This window comes from Mesoplodon densirostris, chromosome 15 (genome assembly GCF_025265405.1).
Source record: "Mesoplodon densirostris isolate mMesDen1 chromosome 15, mMesDen1 primary haplotype, whole genome shotgun sequence".
In the NCBI taxonomy this organism is placed as follows: domain Eukaryota; kingdom Metazoa; phylum Chordata; class Mammalia; order Artiodactyla; family Ziphiidae; genus Mesoplodon; species Mesoplodon densirostris.
The window spans coordinates 14,706,611-14,726,460 of record NC_082675.1 but is presented as its reverse complement, the minus strand read 5'-3'; the positions used below and the strand labels follow the sequence as shown (position 1 = coordinate 14,726,460).

Below are 19,850 nucleotides of genomic sequence, written 5' to 3'. Positions count from 1 at the left end.
GAGCAAAACTCAGAACGTTCTAAATACCCCTTGAACCTAAGGGATGTTACGTTCATTTAAAATCCCCAATATACATTACTTCAGGAAGCATACACATAAGAGTATGTTTTCATCCCCACAAAATATATTCAATTCAGAGTTACACGTAACAGCGAAAAACTGAAAAAAAGACAAAACCCCACTATATTCATAAACAAGAGATCTGGAGAGTTATACTGCCACCAAAGGCTAGACTAATATGTAGTTAAAGATGATGTTTCCGAAGAATGTTTAAAGACGTGGAACGATGCTCGTGACAGAAAAATTAAGAGAAAAATGAAGGTGCAAAACAACATACGACGTGACCCCAATCACATTCTGTACCCAGAGCTTACGAGACACATACGCAAGAAGAGAAAATAACGTGCTCCTGGTTATGTCTGGAGACTGTGATTACAAAGGGCTCCATCCTGTCACTCCCACCCCTGTGACACGCCTACTCTGAAGAAACAGCATTGCAGGAGGGAAGGACAATCGTGAGGCTGTGAGTTAGCAGGGCGGGCATGTGGCTGCAGCTCAGGATGGAGCCCTGGTGGAGAACGTGGATGTCACCCAAGGGTGCCAGAAGCCTCACGAGGTTGGAGGTGGCATCGTGACCTCTTGAGAAGTTCCGCTGCTGGAAAAATGTGTTCCGTTTGGGTCAGCCTCCCCAGTTTTTCACATGATCGCGGCCTGGGGACAATCATCTTTTCCCCCACGTTCAAGCTCCGCAAGTTCCTCCCGTACCCCCCGGGGAAATCAAACCCCATCTCAGCCATTCTCCAAGATGCCCGCCGGCTCCCACCCTCATGGTTCTGAGCATGTGGCCATGACCCTCCCCTCAGGTCTGAGCCCCCTGCACGTGCCAACCTGGAGGGGACGCTCCATTCTCTCGTGCCCACTTGCATGCAAGTAGTTCAAGGCCAAGGGAGCTTCTGGGGCTTCAAACCCGTCCCCCACGCTCTCACGCCGAGCACGAGAGCCCTCTCCATCACCCCGGCCCCTTCTGATGCAAGCCTACTGCTGGCCAGTCCTAACTGAACTTCAACCACCTTGTCATAAAACAACCCTTTCAAGCCCTAATGGAAAAGAGCCACAGTGGGGATGTTGCCGGTTTCACATCAGCTGAACGGGCAGCCTTCACCCTTCACATTCCCTCGGAGGTGAACCCAGAATCCAGACTCTCGCTCCAGGACAAAAAAGAAGAAATCTACATAAAGGCTCCTTCCCCCACCCAAGAAACGAACGCAATTTACCCAACAGGGGACTCCGTGGTGTGGCCATTTGTCCTCAAAACCCAACTTTCAAAGCAAAGCAGGGTAGAAAAAGTATTACTAATGATGGGGAAGCAAAGCTAAGCAGACAGGCTAAGACCCCAGGTTCTGAATGAGAACTTCAATGGAAAGGAAGACCACGCCCCTCAGCTGCGAAGGACACCCACCCCACGGGCTCGCCTCACGTCTGAAGGACACCCACCCCACGGGCTCGCCTCACGTCTGACGTCTCGGAGATAAAAGGAGAGAGGAAGGGATGCCAATCGGATGCCCCACTGCGTGCGGGGACTGGGCTAGGCCTGCGAGAATGCTATCTCACCGCCGACCACAGCAGCTGCATCACAGTAAACCGGTGGTCCACGGAAAGTTCTGGAGTTCGCTGCATCTGAACTGTAAACCTCAGGCATCTTCAGGTTGGAAGAGAGGTTCATGGGAGACTGAAAAAATTTTTTTTGTAGAGAAAAGAATGGGGGGGATGATGCTGACTGGAAGAACACCGTGCTGGTTTAAGGGGCAGCCCGTTCGCGGCACCGGCCAATTGCTGTCACGGGGGCAGATCAACCCAAGTGTGGTCAGGTGTTCAGAGCTTTCACGAGAAGCTGAAAATTCAGTTTTCATGGGAAAACCCACATTTTAAAACTCTTGGCAACTAACTCAGCGGCATGTGGCTTCTGTACCAGGCAGTGGTCAACAGATGGATTTAAACCAGCTTACGCGCCTTTTGCTCTGCTGCCCACTTCCAGCCTGGCAAACCCCAACGACCCTTCCCTCTGCCTCTCCCAAGGGCCTGGAATCCAGCCAGTTCCCAATGTGGCATTCCAGGGATTTGAAGCCTCACAAGGACAAGAGCTCCGGGGAGCCCAGGGGCTGTGAGCAGGGCCAGAGTCCACTCCTTCCTGCCTCCCTGCCCCAGGAGCAAGGGCTGGTCTGCTTCAAAGCACTTATTTCAAAGGTCACAGGCCCCTGGTCAGGAAGTGTGATGTTTGGATTTCGTGACAGAGCTGAGATGAGCTTACAGTCAGGGTTGGCACCCCAGGAACAGACAGATCCCTTCCCCGGTGGGTGAGCTGCCCTCAGTCCCAGCCCAGGGGGAACAAGAGGGGACTGCGAGGACGGCCAGGACCTATCACCTACCCAGGTGTGCAGCTGGCCTGGCGCCTCCCACTTCTATTAAGTCAGCCAATGCCCCTGACCCCCAACATCCGGGAGAACACCCAGCTTGAAATAAAAGACACGATTAAATGCAGCCTGGCTTTGCTCCAACAACACAGAGATGTCCGTTGTTTCTCCAAACCTTTGTGTACCCAGCCACCACCTCCCCCAGTCTGCGACTCCCCCTGGGATGCCGGAAGAGCTAACAAGACAAGGGCATCCCAGTCTCGAGATCTGTTGAAAAAAGGGGGCCTGAAGAAAACGAGAAGGGGGCCCACAGACCGCAGTCAGGAGGCAGCGCAGAGCTGTGAAAGCGCACGGCCTTAGAAATGAGAGTGGTCTGGGTCAGGGTCCCGGTGAGGCCACCACTCACTAGCTGTGTGCCCTGGCCCCCCTTTTCTCTGCTGGCTTCTTTGGAAATTCGAATGTCTGCTACTCCATCCGCACGCTGGGTCCCCGGTCCGGGGCACCGTTGCCTCTTGTCTGGATGACCGGGTGTTCTCCTCACTGGTCTCCCGTCGGCACCTGTCCCTGGCCTGCCAGCTTCTCCCATTCTGTCTCCTCGCCTTCTCCATTCCAGCTGCACCAGCCTCTATTCTGACCTCTGAGCCTGCCAAAACCCACCCCTGCCACAGGGCCTTTGCACTTGCCATCTGTCTCCTCTCCCTGTTCTGCTCATCCCATTTTCCCAGGCCTGGCTTCTCGTCAGGTCTCAGCTCAAACCTCCTCCCCTCAGAGCTCCTCCTGTGCAGTTGTCCCCAGCACAGGCCTGGCCACTTGCCATCAGAGTCCCCTGGGTACCTTTCCTTCAGAGGCCTTACCCCTTTCTGGAATCACCTTATCAGTTCACTTCTCTGTGTCCCCCAACTACAAGGGGAGCTCTCTGAGGATGAGACCACATCTGACTCAGTAACTTCTGCATCCCCAGCACTGGGCCCAGAGCAGATGCTCCACAACTATTGGTGGATGATGATTTGCTACACAAATGGCACTTAGTGTGACCGACAGGAGCTGTGGGGTCACAGCTAAGAGCACAGACCTGGGAGCTGGTGGCTCTGGGCACAGCCCAGCTCTTTCCAGATGTGTGACTCTGCGTAAGTCACTCAACCTCTCTATGCTTCCTTCTTTCCATTCAAAAAAGGAGAAAGACAATCACAGGGTCCACTTGCAAGACAATTATGAGAATTAACGCACAGAAACCCAGATAAAACAGTGTCTGGGCCAGGGGAAAAGGTCAGGAATCCCTACCTCCGCAGGCCCATTGCCGGAAGAGGCAGGCCAGCCGGCTGCAGGCTTTTGAGAAGAACAGCCAGCGCCGCAGGTCTGAGTGCAGGGGACTGTGTCTCTGTCGGCCACATCCCTGGGAAGAGCTTCTGCCCCGCTCAAGTGGCCAGGCCCTGCTACGACCCATGCCCATGTCCAGAGAGGTGTGGAAATGGCCAAGGGCCAAGGACGAAGCCAAAGGTCAGTGTTAAAAGTGCTTTTCTGCCAGGCTTCCCTGGTGGCCCAGCGGTTAAGAATTCACCTGCCAATGCAGGGGACATGGGTTCGAGCCCTGGTCTGGGAAGATCCCACGTGCTGCTGAGCAACTAAGCCCGTGCGCCAGAACTACTGAGCCTGCGCTCTAGAGCCCGCGAGCCACAACTACTGAGCCCACGTGCCACAACTACTGAAGCCCGCGCGCCTAGAGCCCATGCTCCGCAACAAGAGAAGCCACCGCAATGAGAAGCCTGCGCTCCACAACGAAGAGTAGCCCCCGCTCGCCGCAACTAGGGAAAGCCCGCGCGCACCAACGAAGACCCAACGCAGCCAGAAATAAAATAAAGAAAATAAATTAAAAAAAAAAAAAGAAAGAAAAGCGCTTCTGCCCCTGGCCTCAAGTGGGGTGATCAAGTGGGGTGACGACAGGAAGACTAGGAAGGAAAAAGGAGGTATCACAAAACGAACAGATGTTTGCCAACGACCTCACCAGGAACCAGGAAAAGTGGGAAGAAGAGCAGGACGGGGGCGGGTGCGGGTGCGAGGAAGGCTTGGAAAGCAAGGTGGGCTGGAGGGGGCTGGGAGAAGCAGGGGGGAATACGCGTCCATCTGTAGTTGGCACAATAAAATCCAGTCACGCATCAGCACATGGGGCTTTATTATAATCAGGCCTCAGAATTTACGGTCGCTCCCTCCCCCTTCCGGCTCTCTGCGCGGAGGGCTGACAGCAGAGACTGTTATCAGTTGCAAGCAGCTTTTCAGGACCTCCCCCGACTTGGAGCCCTTTATCTGGAGGTGAGGGTCTTGGTTGTGGGGAGATAAAACACACTGTCCCCCTCCCTCGAGAACGGTACAGGAAACGGAGGGCTTTGCCGAAAAGAAAGGTGGGTGGGGGGGCTGGTGAACAAAAAAACCCTCTCTGTCCACTCCCCTCCTGCTCGCCTTCCTGCGGAGCCTGAGAAAATCCAGGGCTTGGGGGCCGGCTGAGTCCCCGGCAGTGGGGATGGGGAGCTGGGGAAGCTTCAGGAACCGTGTGCAGAGGGGCGGGCGTGGGGGAGGAGCAGGTGAAAAGGAACAGCTCGGGGACCAGGGAGGGGACCGTGTAGGTGATACAGGTAAGAAAAGGAAAAAACAAGGGCCAAAGGAGGCTCGGGATATGAGCTCTGTGGGGGTCCGCCTGACGACACAGGACTGAGCGGGGTGTGAAATCAGCACAGGCGCGTGCAGCTTCTTGGCCCCCGATCCGATTTATTTGCTGTAACTATCGGCTCCCTCCTCCAAGCTCCGAGGCCTCATCTGAGTGAGGGATGGCAGGACCCTGGACAGCAGCCCCCTAAGCGGCAGGGCCTGCTGGGGACAGTCTGTCTGGGATGCTCTCAACACCGGAACCTAGGCCCGGGCACCCAGGGGACACTGGGGGCAGGCAGGGGCAGCCCTCTACCTTCCGACCAGGGCACGTATCTCTGCAAAGCCTCCCCTGGCTGTGCTCCAGATCATTCTGCACCCAGGGCCCACTTCTATTACTGTGACATCTCAGCTACCCCCAAACAGCCCCACCGGCCCTCCTAGCAGCCCAGGAGCTTCTGGGGAAGTGTTAAGTGTTGGGCCCATCTTGGTGGCCCCAGCTCAGTGGCTGGCATCCAGCTGGTGCTCAGGGCTGAGTTAGAGACCATCCACTTCCCCTTATGTTGCTGTATTAGGACGAGGGTCAGAGTCATGGTGACTCGGGCGGCTTCTCAGTGAACTCTCACAAATGCCTTCTGCCTATTTTACAGATGCAGAAACAGCATCGGAGAAGGCTGGTGGCTTGCCCAGTCACAGGGCTAGGAGAGGACAAGGAAGACAGTGACTTCCCCAGGAGCTGTAAGCCTCACATACGGAGGACCCATAGTGCTTAGTGCAGGGCCTGGCATGGAGGAAATGCTGCTTTTGCCTGTGGATTCACTCAGCACCTACTGACTGCTCTCCCACCAGACGCCGGGCACCTTCCTGGGTGCCGGGGCACAGCAGTGCTCAAGCAGACGAGGTACCTGCCCTGTGGGATGGACGTATAGTGAGGGAGTCAGACAGACACTGAGGAAGGGAACCCACAATGACACACTTCTGGGAAGCGATAAGCCTTTAAAACAAAGTTTAAGGGTGAGGGGAGGGGGTGGGTATAAATCAGTACCCATGAAGGGAGCCACGGAGATTATGCGATGGATGGGGCCACATTCTGATGCTTAACTAACGATGGAGAACAAACGTGCCAATGTCACCAAGCTCTACTACATGCTGGGGCTTGGGACACAAGGATGAGGATGGCCCAGCCCCTACTCTTCACAGGTAAAGAGAGACAGAGAGGCACAGAAACCCTTCTTCCTGCATTCCTTCACTCCCTCAACTCACATTCCTGAGCTACCCCATGCCCAGGGCCCTACCGGATGCTTGCACCCAGCAGTGAGTGAGACGGCCCCTCCCGGCCCCTCCCTGCCCTCGTGGTTCACTGTCTGGCAGCTATGGATGTTAAACAAGTAAAACAAATGAATAAACAGGATAAATACAAACTGTGACTAGTGTCACAGAAGAAAACAACAGAGAGAAGGGAGGGAAGCACCGGGACACCTGCAAAGGAGTGTGGCCACAGGGCAGCGGCCCCCCGGGGAGGCGCCATACTTAGTGGTCCCCCCAAAGCTAGGAGAGGCCTCTGCTGGATCTGTTTCCAGGGCCCTCGCTCCTGGCAAATCTGTGCTTTAAAGGAGGACTTGCTTTTGGCTGAAAAACATTAGTCATGTCCAAGTTCAATAACTGAAGTTGAAACCAAGGTTGCTGATAATTTGGGGGTGATAGCTAGTTATGAAGAAACCATGACTATATAAAGAGAATTCTTTTTGATGGAAGCATAAGCACGGTGGAAGAGAACGCTAATCCAATCTGTGGACAAAAATGACTCATCAACAGCAGCTAGTGAGGGGCTTTTGAAAGATTTATATCAATGGTCAGTAGGTAACCCCAATGGCTAAGGGATGCTTTCGGGGGCCTCAGAAAGCAGAGACTGAATAATTTTCCTTCGTGACTGAAACAAGGCTTCTAGACCAGGGGTTCCCAAATGCCTTGTAGTGACTTGGGCCAGTCGTGAAGGAGGTTTTACTGATCCAAGATGCACTGGGAAACGCAGACAGCCTAGGGAGGTTTATGGACACTGAGGTCTATTCAATTAAAGGACTGTTCTTTAATCTGAGAATTCCGCATCTCCACTCCCATTCTTTTATGAGGACAATGGAGAGGGTATACGGGAGACGTAATCCTTATTTTAATCAACCGGCAACCCTACGGTGAGGTGGAGGTACGGAGGGATATTACCGATGGGCAAGATCTTAATGTCTGGGTAAGGGTGTTCTTCAAAGCTTTTCTAAAAGTCTTCGCTTCTAGGATGGAGTCATGGTCCCCTAAGTGGTTCTCAGTTGAGGGCTGCACTGCCCCCTAGAGGGCATCTGGCATACAGGGAAGGGGTATTTTAGATTGCCACAACTACAGGGGCACTCCTGACGTTCAGTGGGCAGGGTCAGCAGAATGTCTTACAATTTGCAGAACAGCCCCGACAGGGAAGAACTGCGCTGCCCTGATTGCCAGGAGCGGCCCCTCCTCACCCGAGTGTGAAGCCATCAGCGGAGGGTTGGGTCCCCGCCTCCCTTCCCTTTCCTGCCTTTGCAGTCACTGGGCACCAGAGGGCGCCATACCATCCCAGGGACCCCGGAGAATAAACATCTCCAACAGCCCTGCTCATCCACCCTGGCCGATGTATCAGTACGAACCGGAAGGCTATTTTCTCTTGCTCTGTCCAGAATCCCTATTAAAAGATTCTAGTGGGTTTTTTAATTTTTCCTTTCACAACCTATACTTGATAAGCCAAGATAGTTGGCTACCTTACGCTGTATCCAGAATTTTTATGCTCTGTTTTTTTAAGGACATTTTACGTGCCTATAAAGTTCAAGAGACGGGGACCCACCAGTCTCAGGATGAATACCGAACTTTAAAAGAAATACCTGATAAACAACTTAGTGCTGCCCTCTAGCCCTCCGTCCTTCCCCTGCCTGCTGCCCCAGGACATCCTCATCTCAGACCCAGCGCTTACCTGTTTCTGGCTCCATCCTGTCCTTTCCGGCCGGCTCTGCTGGTGCATCTTGGAGTTCTTTCTTCTGTGGGGCTGGGCTGGAAAAGACGCCCACCGGAGCCCACTCCAGATACAGGGGGACGTGGTGGAACTGCAGAGACAGGGGCGGGGGAGGGACTCAGTCCACGACACAGATGAAGAGCCTGAGGCTCAGAGTATAGAACTCTATGTGCTGCCTGATCCCCTTGCTGCAGCTCAGGGTTCAGGTGAGAGGCTGGAGCATCTGCTGTCATTGAATATGTCTGCATCCCCCTGTGCTTTCTAATCAAGAGTGTGAACAGGGAGTGGGACGGGGGAGCAGAATCACTGATACAGGGCAGCCCTCCTGGAAGAAGTGCCACAGGGCCGCCAGACACCAACCATGCTTTCTCTCCCTCCACAGTTGTACACCCACAGGCAGTGAGTATACACATACGTACATGCAGAGAGCTTTTTTTTAAAAGAAGGATAAACAAGACACTGACAAACAGTCAGTAAAGCATTCAAGTCCTTGATAAAGAGAAGCTACTTGCAGTGGGCTAAATGGTGGCCCTTCAAATGATATGTCCACGTCCCAACTCCCAGAAGCTGTGAATGTGGCCTTATTTGGAAAAAAGGCCTCTGCAAATGTCATTAAATAAAAGATCCTGAGATGAGATCATTCTGGATTATCTGGGTGGGCCCTAAATCCAGTGACAAGCGTCCATGTTAAGAGAAAAGCAGAGGGAAGATTTGAGATGGAGAAAAGAAGGCCATGTGGACAGAGGCAGAAACTGGAGTGATGTGGCCACAGGCCAAGGGACACCTGGAGCCACCAGGCACCGGAAGAGGCAAGGAAAGATCCCTCCCCCCACCCACAAAAGCCTTCCAAGGGAGGATGGCCCTTGGACACCTTGATTTTAGACTTCAGACCCCCAGAACTGTGAGAGAATACATTTCTCTTCTTTTAAGCTACTTAATGGGTGGTAACTTGTTATGGCAGCCACAGAAAGGAATACACTAACACATGTAACTTTTTCTTCCTTATGACCAAAAATCAGGAGGTAGCCCACCTACAGAATTGACTTTCAACTAACTGTAGGTATATGATATGCAAAGCGCCGAGGATGATGGTTCGAAGTCCTGGGGGAAGAGAAAGCTGAGGAAAGCCAGAATCGGCAGGGAACCGAGGCAGCCTTTCCAGAGGATGTTTTGAGCCTGCCCCTCACACTGCCCCGTCCAGAGGTGCTCCCAGGGGCGGGATGACATTCACAATCCCGACAGACGTGGCTGGTTTCCAGCAAGTGCTCGCACGTGCCAGGTCTCTGCCAAGACTGTCCGCCCGTCAGCTCCCTCCGTCCTCTCCCTGAAGCGGGGCTCGGGCGGCCCTACCTTGGAGTAGGCCAGGTGTCGGAAGGCCTTGCGGGCCTCCAGCGGCTCCAGGAACTCCACGATGGCCGTGACGCCGCCCTCTGGCAGCAGCACGCGGCCCAGGCTGCCGAAGCGGCCAAAGGTCTCCTGCAGCTCGGCCGCCAGGGTGCCGGCCGGGAGGTTCTTCACCAGGATCACGGTCTTGCTTCGCTCAGCGGCGGCCTGCAGGGAGGGGACAGCCCACGTGGGACGACGGAAAGGAGGGTCACTGACCCCCGACGCCAGTACTGATCGGTGGGTGACTCTGGACCAGGCGGCCACGTGGGGCCTCGGGTACCAGGCCCTCAGGAAGCAGGTCCAGGAGACCCCACCCTCTCGGGAGCGCCACCCTGTGGATGAGAGGCGGACCCGAGGAGTGGATGCGGGAGAGGGCTCTGGAACTGGACCCCCCAGGTCAAATCCCAGCCCCCCCACTACTGAGCCGAGGCAAATTCTGATGGCGCCCGACCACAGCCCTCGCTGGACCTTCCAGGACACTCCAGCCCAGGGCCGGGACCTGCATCTCTGTGCTAGGGGTCTTTTCCCGGATCTGCAGAACGCCTCACGCCACACGTGAGAAGTTAACACCCCGTGGGAGCTGCCCGTGGCTCTCAGGAGTTGGCGTGTCACCTGTCCTTTGGGTGGGACAACTCCGAGTTGGGCGGTGTCCCCCGGGGAAGGTGCCAGCCCACTGTTCTACCAGTGGCACTGGGACAAGCATGCCCTTTGCTGGTCTCCCCCCTCCCCTCGTCCCTTCTCGCCAGTGTTTTCTGTCCAGTGAACTACTTGTGCTTGAATCTTTGTCTCACTCGGCTTTTGGAAGAACCCAAACCAAGACACCAGATGTACTGCCTTGAGAAATGCACTTGAAATGTATTCAGCCCCCTCACCTGACATGAGGACACGGCACCGATTTCTTGGGTCGTCCCAGGAAAGGAGTCAATCAAAAGGGTTGACGTAAGCACGCTGCTTAGCAATTGCTAACATCAGCAATTATTTTATTATTAAAGCATGCTGGATGGAGCATAAAAGAGCCAAAAAAAATTAACGGGAGAATTCCAGGCATAGGGCATATCTGGGTACGAGTCTCCACCTGGCCACCAATCTAATTTGAAACCTTGGGTCAAGTGCTTTCCCTCTGGGCCTCAGTTTTCTTTCTTTCTTTTTTTAAAATTTTATTTTACGTTGGAGTATAGTTAATTTACAGTGTTGTGTTAGTTTCAGGTGTTCAGCAGTGATTCATTTATACATATACCTATATCCATTCTTTTTCACATTCTTTTCCCACATAGATTATTACAGAATATTGAGTGGAGTTCCCTGTGCTATACAGTAGGTCCTTGCTGATTATCTATTTTATATATAGTGATGTGTATTTGTTAATCCCAAACTCCTAATTTATCCCTCTCCCTCACATTTAACCTTTGGTAACCATAAGTTTGTTTTCAAAGTCTGTGAGTCTGTTTCGGTTTTGTAAATAAGTTTTTTCTTTTTTAGATTCCACATGTAAGTGATATCATATGATATTTGTCTTTCTCTTTACGTCAGATAGTATGATAATCTCTAGGTCTATCCATATTGCTGCAAATGGCATTATTTCATTCTTTTTTATGGCTGAGTAATATTCCATTGTTAATATGTACCACATCTTTATCCATTCCTCTGTTGATGGACACTTAGGTTGCTTCCGTGTCTTGGCTATTGTAAATAGTGCTGCAATGAACACTGGGGTGCATGCATCCTAACCGTCCTTTTAAGGTGAAACTCTTAAGGTTTGGTGAGGCTGAGGAAACAGCAGTTTGGGGGTCAGAAGCCCTGAGATTGAGTCCAGGCCCCTGCCACAGACTCACTGTCTGATCTTTAAGTCCCCTCCCCACTCTCTGGGCCTCAGGTTCCCAGTCTGTAAAACGCAGGGGAGGATGTCAGCTGTTCTCAGCGGGCCCTCCAAGACTTCATCATCCAGACACCTAAGAACTTCTACCTGGTAAGGAAAAAGCACGTGGAGGAACCTTCCCCTATGTGACTCAAGAAAGGTCTCGATCCCGAAACAGATAACAGGTGCTCTTAGTAAGGTGCTAGGTCGGGGAACAGGATGCTTAGCGCCCTCCTGACCTGTGTGGAGAAACTCTTGCTTATGGCCCCTGACGGACACCATCCAGGTCCGATAGGCCACTGGGCCACGAGTCTGAGCTGATGATCTTTCTTTCTTTCTTAAGCGACAGTTGCAAAGTTAATGATAATCATCTTTCAAAGGCCTGACCCTCCCACCCATCCACACAGTCCGCTGATATAAGACTCCGCCCCCACCTCTCCAGGGGCGGGGGAGCCCGAGCCCTGAGCAGCTTGCTGGGCTGGGCAGTGGGCACTCACCTGGCTGAAGGAGTCCAGACTGACCCCATTGTCGAGAAGGAAGCGCCGCACCTCTTGGACGAGCTGGGTCTCTCCCAGGGCCACGCGCACGGCCACGCTGCCCTTGGTCTCCTGCGGGAGGGAAAGGGAAGATGCCTTGTCGGCTGTCAGGCAGGTGACGGGTCGGCTGTCCCATCTCCCAACAGCCTGAGGAGGAGGCTTGCACGGAGCCAGACCCCGTGGATGGCCCCTGTGGATGCTCCCACTGTGGACACCCACTCTGGCTTGATGGCTCTGGGTTCCACATCTGTCAGGGTGAATCAAGAACCCCACGCCTCACCTCCAGCTTCCCCTCCCCCATCTCCTGCCTGCTCCCTCCCCTCCAGTCGTATGTAAGGGTTTCATGCCAAGTTCATTCCCACCTGAGGGCTTCTGTGTGCTCACCTCTGCCCTCCATTCAATTTCTGCTAGAATGTCGCACCCCTGAGCAGCCTGCCGCTCTCACACCCTGTCCCCTTACTCAGCTTAAGCCTCCTTCAAGCCATCACACCAACATGCGGCATCTTTGTTAATGAGCTAGTGTCTTCTTCTGCTGGAAGGCTCTAGAAGAGCAGGACTGTTTCCCTTTAGGGCCCTGCTCTTCCCAGTGCTCAGAGCACTGATGGGATCTGAACCAGCTGCAGCCCCTCCCGACTGGCTGAGGTCCAGAGCTGTGCGGCCAACACGGTGCCCACAAGCTCAGCCACTGGGCACCTGAAACGCGGCGCGTCCGAACCCAGTGTAAGACACGCACTGAATTTTAAACACTCAGTGAGGGGAAAGAAAGCAGTGCAAGACAGCTTGTCATTTTTTTATATTGTGGATAATGAACTAATAATATCTTGGCCGTATCGAATTAATAGAATAGATTCTATTCTGAAAACTTAACTTTGAAAATTAACTTTGCCTGTTCCTTTTTGCTTTTTAAAAATGTGGCCACTTGGACATTTACAATTCTGTGTGGGGCTCGCATTCTATTTCCGGGGGACAGCGCTGACCTTCAGCATAGGGCAGGGGCAGTAAATGACGATGGCCAGCGCGTTTACGGATCAAACCTATGGATATCCTTTGCCTGCTGGCTGAAAAACACACTCCCAGGTTTTGCCAAAGATGAACTTGGCCACGGTCTAACTGGAGACACAGCATTTAAAGGAAGGTATGTGATCTGGAGAAGCCAAATGGACGGAGGGGGAAGGTTGGAAGGAACAAGGTTAGACCTGGGAGAGGGGGAGGGTCAGAGACCTACACCTACCCTGTGCTTGTCTCAAGGACCTGGGCTGGCTGAGCCCAGGAAGTGGGTGGGACTACCTTTGGGGAGTGGTTCAGAGCGAGGGCAGTGGATTCGGGTTGACCTGGGGTCACCCCACCTCCGCCTGTTTCCAGGTGTGTGACCCTGGGCAAGTGCCTTTGTGTCCCTGGGCCTCGATTTCTTCATCTGGGAAGTGGGGCGAGAGGAGCACCGCACGCTAAGTGCTCACCGTCAGTTACTTTCTCCACGTGGCTCCACACTCACCCACGAGAAGCCAGGGCAGGGTGGATGCTTCCATGGGGGAGGCCCCAGAGGACAAGCTGGTGGACAACCCCAGCCCGATCCCACCCCCTCCCCTGCCCAGAGCCAGGGGCACATCAGACAGGGCGCCCACTCACATGGTCAAACACTTGACTCTTGGTGGCGCTGTACTTCTGGGCGATGGCGTCGGCCACTGCATTCGGGCCCATGAACAGCGTGTTCCAGTTGTGAGAGCTGAGTCCGAGGAAGAACAGAGAGGTCAGACCATGGCTGAATGGGGGCAATTTTTTTCAGATGCAAAGCCTGTAAGAAATGAGCTTGTGGGCCTGCCTTCCTAAGTCTCCGAAGCCTCCTCCTCCCCCATCTTACTTGGCACGGGCCAAGTACCAGGGCCTGAAGACAACAAGAACCATGATGATATTAATAAGCCCTAACGTCTGTCAGGCGCTTACTCAGCACCAGGGACCAAGCACTTTGCTTACACTGACTCAATCCTTACGACACCACAAAAGTGAGGCACCACCGATTCTTCCCATTTTACAGATGAGGAAACTGAGGCTCAGCAAAGTTATGGATGAGGGGCTAAAGCCACCGCGAGGAGTCAGGGTACCCTGGCGGCTAGGAAAGGAGGGGCGAGGGCAGCCAAAGCCTGGGTCAGAGGCAGGTATGGACCTGGAGCTGTTGGCTTTGTCTTTTGACTCTTTCTTCTTCTTGTAAGACGATGATCCTGGGGCGTCTGCGTCCTCGCTGGCCTCCTTCTTGATGGTGGATGGTAACACGTGGAGCATCCTGCCCTGCAGGAGGACGAGGGGAAGGGGGTAAAGACAGGAAGGGGGCAGGCGCTTCTACATCCTGCCCCGGGTATGTTGGCCTCTCCACCACGAGGGGGCTGGACCCAGCACTGAGACCCTTGTCGCAAGTCGGGGGCCTCGGGCAGGATGCCCATGAGGCCGCCCTGAACCCAGAACGGGGGCCTGGCCATGTGGCACAGGGGCCTGACTTTGTGACGGTGGCCACCTGACAAAGCTTCAGAGAGGACGCTGATCGGTTTGTAAGTAATACCTGCAGGGCTCCCCACCCGACCCTGTCCCTGTGAGAGTGTGAGCTCCACGTGGGCAGGAGCCGGGTTCAGGCTGCAGTCACAGGGGATCAATAAATCACGAATAAATGAATGAATGAACGAACGAACGAACGAACAGGAAAGGGAGGCGAGGCAGCCTGGGGCTTCGGCTTGTGTGCTAAGCATGTTATTTGTCAGAAAGAAGCGTTTCTTACATTCTGCTGTGGCCATTTCAATGCCTGGGTCAAAACTCTCTGTTTCCTTACTCCTTCCTCTTCCAAGTGGTATTTTGAGAGAGCGTGTTCTTTTAATCCACAGACACTTTAAGGGCCCACTATGGGCCAGGTGCTCCTCTAGGGGCTAATGACAGACCAGTGAACAGGACAGAGCAGACCCTGCCCCGTGGAGGCAGCTCGGATCAGGAGGCGGCTTCACGTGCATCAGGTGTGCTTCCCTAGAAGCACGGGTGCGGTTTCGCACCTGCGCGCACGTGCACACGCCCACAGCCTCTCCACATCACGTGGGCCTGGCAGCCGCCCGCCACCCCGCGGGCCATCACCTGGAACACCTGCCCATCCACCTCCGCGTAGGCCTTCACGGCGTGCTCCGGGAACATGAAGGTGACGAAGGCAAAGCCCTTGGGTTTCTTGGTCAGGCTGTCGATGGGGTAATGCAGCTCCGACAGGGGACCTGAGGGTAGGAAGGGTGTCAGTGTCCTGCAGGCCAGAGCTAGGTGAGAACATTCTGGGCACTTGTCAAGCGATGGGTTTTAACCAGGGAGAGTGTGGAGCTGCTGCCGCCACTTGGCCCAGGACAGAAGGTGGCAAGGGGCTGCCGTGAGACCCCCTCATGGGTCTGGGTGTCCTTCCACGACCCTTTGTGTGTCTATTCTGAGAGCAGAGGTGTCTGGCCTGGACCCTGCCTTCATCACATACTATATGTGTGGCCTCGGGCAAGCCACAGGGCTTTACGGGCCTCAGGCTTCTCACCTGTAAAATGGTATCGTTAAGAATACCCAGCTCGGGGCTTCCCTGTTGGCGCAGTGGTTGAGGGTCCGCCTGCCGATGCAGGGGACACGGGTTCGTGCCCCAGTCCGGGAAGATCCCACATGCCGCGGAGTGGCTGGGCCCGTGAGCCATGGCCGCTGAGCCTGCGTGTCCAGAGCCTGTGCTCCGCAACGGGAGAGGCCACAACAGTGAGAGGCCCGCGTACCGCAAAAAAAAAGAATACCCAGCTCAGAGGACAGCGGGGAGGGTTAAACGCACTAATACGTGTCATGTACTAAACAGTGCCTGCTGGTGACGTAGGGCCACAGAAGTGTCTGCTGGGATATTATGACGATGCTCACATTAAAGTACACACCTTCCACTCTAACACCAGGGTGTGACCGAGTCCTCCTTCCCGGGCTTTATCTTCCCGGATGGATATTTCGAGTCTATTGACAACCCCCTCTCCAGTGCTGCCCGGCCCTGCCACGTAAACCAGGGCACCAGCCCGTGCGGGAAGATTTGGCGGCAGGACAGCAGGACACAGGCCAGGAGGTGACACCAATTTGCCTGATCGCAGAATCCTACTCAGGGCCTCCTTGTCCGGAAGACAAGCACTCGACCAAGCTCGGATCCCCTGCAACCCACAACTGGTCTCCGAAGAGAAGCGGGGACACGCTCCAGGGGATCGTAAAAGCATCTAGACCTCGCCCCGCCATTCTGAGCCTTAACTTCCTTCAACAACCACGACCTTACAATCAAGCACAGCCCCATGTGCCAAGGTGAACTACAGGCCTTCAAGTCCGTGTCCTGCAAAATAATGCTAGCAACCACGACAACAATGAAAATGGCCCTCGCTAGCAAACGCACTTGGATGCTTGGTCTGGAGAGCAAGACTATTTAGACAGCAGAGTTCAGACTAGGGAGCACTTCGTATCAACACACACAGTGAGTGGGCTTCCAAGACCAGAGCAAGGGTTCGGATACCGGGGACATCTCAGAAAACTGTACCCAAACCCCGTCAGTTCTGAGTTTAGTGAGTGAAAGCTAAGGGAGTCTGGGTTCAGACCATGAAAGGTGCCTGTGATGCCATCTAGGACTTCGAGTTCTGCTGTCTACATACTGTTTGAACCTTCACAGAGGCTCAGAGATGGTGAGGCCCATTTTATGGATGAGAGAACTGAGGCCAGAGGGGGACGTCATTCGCCCAAGGTCAAGAGCTGCAGGAGGCATGTGGGGACTCGGACCACCCGCTGCAGGTGCCTGTGGTGAGCCGGAGGCCACGCCCCTACCGTATTTGGAGAAGAGCTTCTCCAGGTCTTCCTCGGAGCTGGTGTAGGGCAGGTTTCGCACAAAGAGCCTCCCAGAGTCAGCCAGGTCCTCTTCCTCTTCATGCTCCCCGAGTGTCCGGCCTTGCCAGGGTTTGGCGCTCTTCTCTGGGGGCACCTTGGCTGTGGGGAGGTTCTTTTCCCTAAACACCTCAATGTAGCGTCCACCTGCACAAGGAGAAGCAGTCAGGGCCCTGCGGGAGGCCCAGAACCTGCCAGCTTCCAGACTTTGTGGCTGCCTCTGGAAGGCACGGTGAAGGTGGCTGGTGACAGCGCCAGACACCAGGCTCTGTTAACCAGGGTAGCGGCCCCAGCCAAAGCCAGGCCTCAATCTCACTCATCCTGCGAGCTCGGCTTTAGCTCAGGGGGGAGCCTGCCTGGGCCGCCTGGTCCATGGGGCTGTATCTTCCCAATTCCAGGGTATGGCCCCTGGCACTGCCCTGGGAATCATCTCATGTGACAGCCCAACCCTGAAGAGCCACCCTGTGCTGCTGCTGAGCTGCGTCCATGCATTGCCCCGGGCACCTGATTGGACCACGACCACCACCATCACCTCCACATGCACACAGTAGGTACTCAGGAAACACCTACCACCTGACTTGCTAGCAAGACTGCTTAGGTTTCTCCTCTTCCCTAACAGAACTTGTGTCTTCACAAGGGGTCAATGGCTGGACCTGAATCACCTGTCCATACCACGGACAGGCCAAAGAGCACGTCCTTGGATATCTTGTGCAGGTGACCTCCCAGCTCCAGACCCTGTACTTGCTGTTCCCTGTACTTGCTGTTCCCTGTACTTGCTGTTCCCTGTACTGGAACGGCCCCGTCCCACAAAGCCAGAGCTGGCTCCCTTTACCCCTCTGGCTTTTGTTTCAGTGTCGCCAGCTTAGTGTGGTCCAAGCTGACACGATCCTGTTTAAAATGCGCCTCCTCCAATCCCGGCCCTCTCCTGCATCTGTCCACAGCACAGCCCCCCTGGTGACCACCTCTCTCCCCTCTCGATGTCAGTTTCCTCTAAAGGAAACTTAGCCTAATCTCTGCCCCAGGAGGGCGGGGGCTTTGGTCTGTTCTGCTCACGGCTGTATCCTCCGTGCCCAGGGCAGTGCCCGGCAGGCACGCAGCAGGCCCTCAATATAACCTTACAGAGCAACTGCATGAACGAACCCCTGCCACCACGCGGCGTGGGACCGCCCGGCATCCTTACCCATGTATTCCCTGTTGCATTTCAGAGCTTTCCTCACTTCCTCTTCACTGCTGAAATCCACAAAGACGTACCCTGTGAAAGGACCACGACAAAGGTAAGGTCTGCAGGCCCTGCAGACAATCGTGGGAGTCACGGAGGAACACCCATACCGCGCTAGGTGTTTGGGGGAATCTGAGCAGAAAGTGGGGGGGAAACCTGTACTGTTTGCCCAATCTCCAAAATACAGACACTCCCTGATGCCCCCCAGGCAAATTTCCCTTTGTAGGCAGCGTTCGGAAACAGGAGGGCCTTGGCCTGCCTCCCAGCCTCACCCTGTCCTGACCAGTGCCTGCTCTTTGACCTTCTCTGGACAAATGCCTGTGGTTGCAGTGCTGCAACCCAGCTCGGCACCAAGGGGCCACCTCCACAGTGACTGCCCGTCAGTGCCCGCGGCCCTGACTTGCACAGGTGAGCACGTGGAGTCTTCCCTAAACACGAGAGACCTCGCCTCCCCACTTTTCTAGAGGAGTTAAATGACGTGCGCGCGGACACACAGCTAATGCGTGGCAGTGCCGTAACCTGCGCCAAAGCCCACGGGTTTTGGTCTCTATCACAAGACCCTCCCCTGGGGGACTGCAAAAGCCCCCACCCAGCCCACCTGTCCTTGGGCCCTGCCCCTGGACCCTTCCCTCACCAGCTAGGGGACCATCCTGAATCTGATCACGGCCTCCCCTTGCTTTGAGCCCCCGGTGGGCCCCTGCATCTGGGCTGAAGGCCGCAGTCATTACTGAGCCCCCAGGCCTGGGGGCTGGGCCCGGCCTGCACAGGTGAAAACCTCATACTAGGCTGCCAGCAGCAGGGGACAAGAGGCAGACCCCTGTCCTGAGCACTTTCACCACATCCACAGAAGTGGGGACCACAAATAGGAAAAAAAGTAGCTGCCCTCCAAACACCTCCACAGTTCAACTGCCCCAACCTTCCAGCTCAAGCATCTGCCTCTCCAGCCCCCTCGAAACAGCCCAGACCTTACCTGTTTTGTTTCCATGGGCATTTCTCACTATTCGAATGGCCACCGGTTTCAGGGGTACCAGGAATTCCATGACATTTTTCTGTGAGCAGAAGAAAAGTTTTTTCCCAAAAGTGCAAACCGAATAAAGAAACATGAGTCAAATTTCTGAATTCAGAAAGGACACCAAAGTGTTTGATCTTTTGTAGTCTCTCTCTTTCCTCTAAGTTATACACATTTTCTCCATCGTAAATTAAAACTGCCTTGGAAAAGAAATTTTAAGTTGGAGAAGAAACAAGGAATATAAATATAGAATAGTAATGGCACCATTAGTATTTTAAGGTATTGCTTCTGATCTCTTTTTTCCTAAGTACCTTTTTACTTAACTGGGGTTAAATCCAGCTTTTGTCATGTCTCATCAAAGCATGATTATTTGTCCACGTTACTTCACGGGGATGATACGCATAGAGTACTGTTGTAGATGGTTCCCGATTTTCTTAACTACTTCTCTATTTTTTGGACGTGAGGGTGATTTAAACTCTTTTTTAAAAATGCACAAACACACAGAGTACAAAATTTAGCAAATACTGAAAGGCCCCAAGAAGAAAACAAAAACGGTCCTAACTGCAAGGCCCAGATCACTCTTGTTGGCACTCCAGACGGGGCCAAGTGTTCCCTGATGGGGGTGGGGGGGACCGTCCCCAGCTGAGACCCACTAATTCAACCACTTCTCTAGTGATACAGCGTAGAGGTTGTTTCCAGTTTTTTGTTTTTATAAATAAAATGACACAAATTAATACATTAATTTATAAATAAAATAAGAATTAGAAAATGCGGCAATGAACATTCTTGCACTGACCTCTTGGTGTACCTGGCTGATTCGCCTGTAGCGCAAATTCCCAGCAAGGTAATTGCTAGGTCAAAGGTACGTACGTATATTTTAAATTC

The 19,850-nt window shown here is 53.9% G+C and overlaps 1 protein-coding gene across 3 annotated transcripts in view; it reads right to left on the bottom strand.

The window, feature by feature from the left end:
- Positions 1-19,850, bottom strand: part of RBM19 (RNA binding motif protein 19) — a 140,319-nt gene that overhangs the window by 109,540 nt on the left and 10,929 nt on the right. For all 3 annotated transcript variants that reach the window (XM_060118998.1, XM_060118996.1, XM_060118997.1), the window contains exons 8-16: positions 18,927-19,005; positions 17,918-17,989; positions 16,681-16,884; positions 14,962-15,092; positions 14,015-14,136; positions 13,480-13,576; positions 11,815-11,925; positions 9,427-9,627; positions 8,038-8,167 (exon numbers count right to left, since the gene is read on the bottom strand). In XM_060118998.1, coding sequence (XP_059974981.1) covers positions 8,038-8,167; positions 9,427-9,627; positions 11,815-11,925; positions 13,480-13,576; positions 14,015-14,136; positions 14,962-15,092; positions 16,681-16,884; positions 17,918-17,989; positions 18,927-19,005 — 1,147 coding nt within the window. The remainder of the gene's footprint in view (positions 1-8,037; positions 8,168-9,426; positions 9,628-11,814; positions 11,926-13,479; positions 13,577-14,014; positions 14,137-14,961; positions 15,093-16,680; positions 16,885-17,917; positions 17,990-18,926; positions 19,006-19,850) is intronic.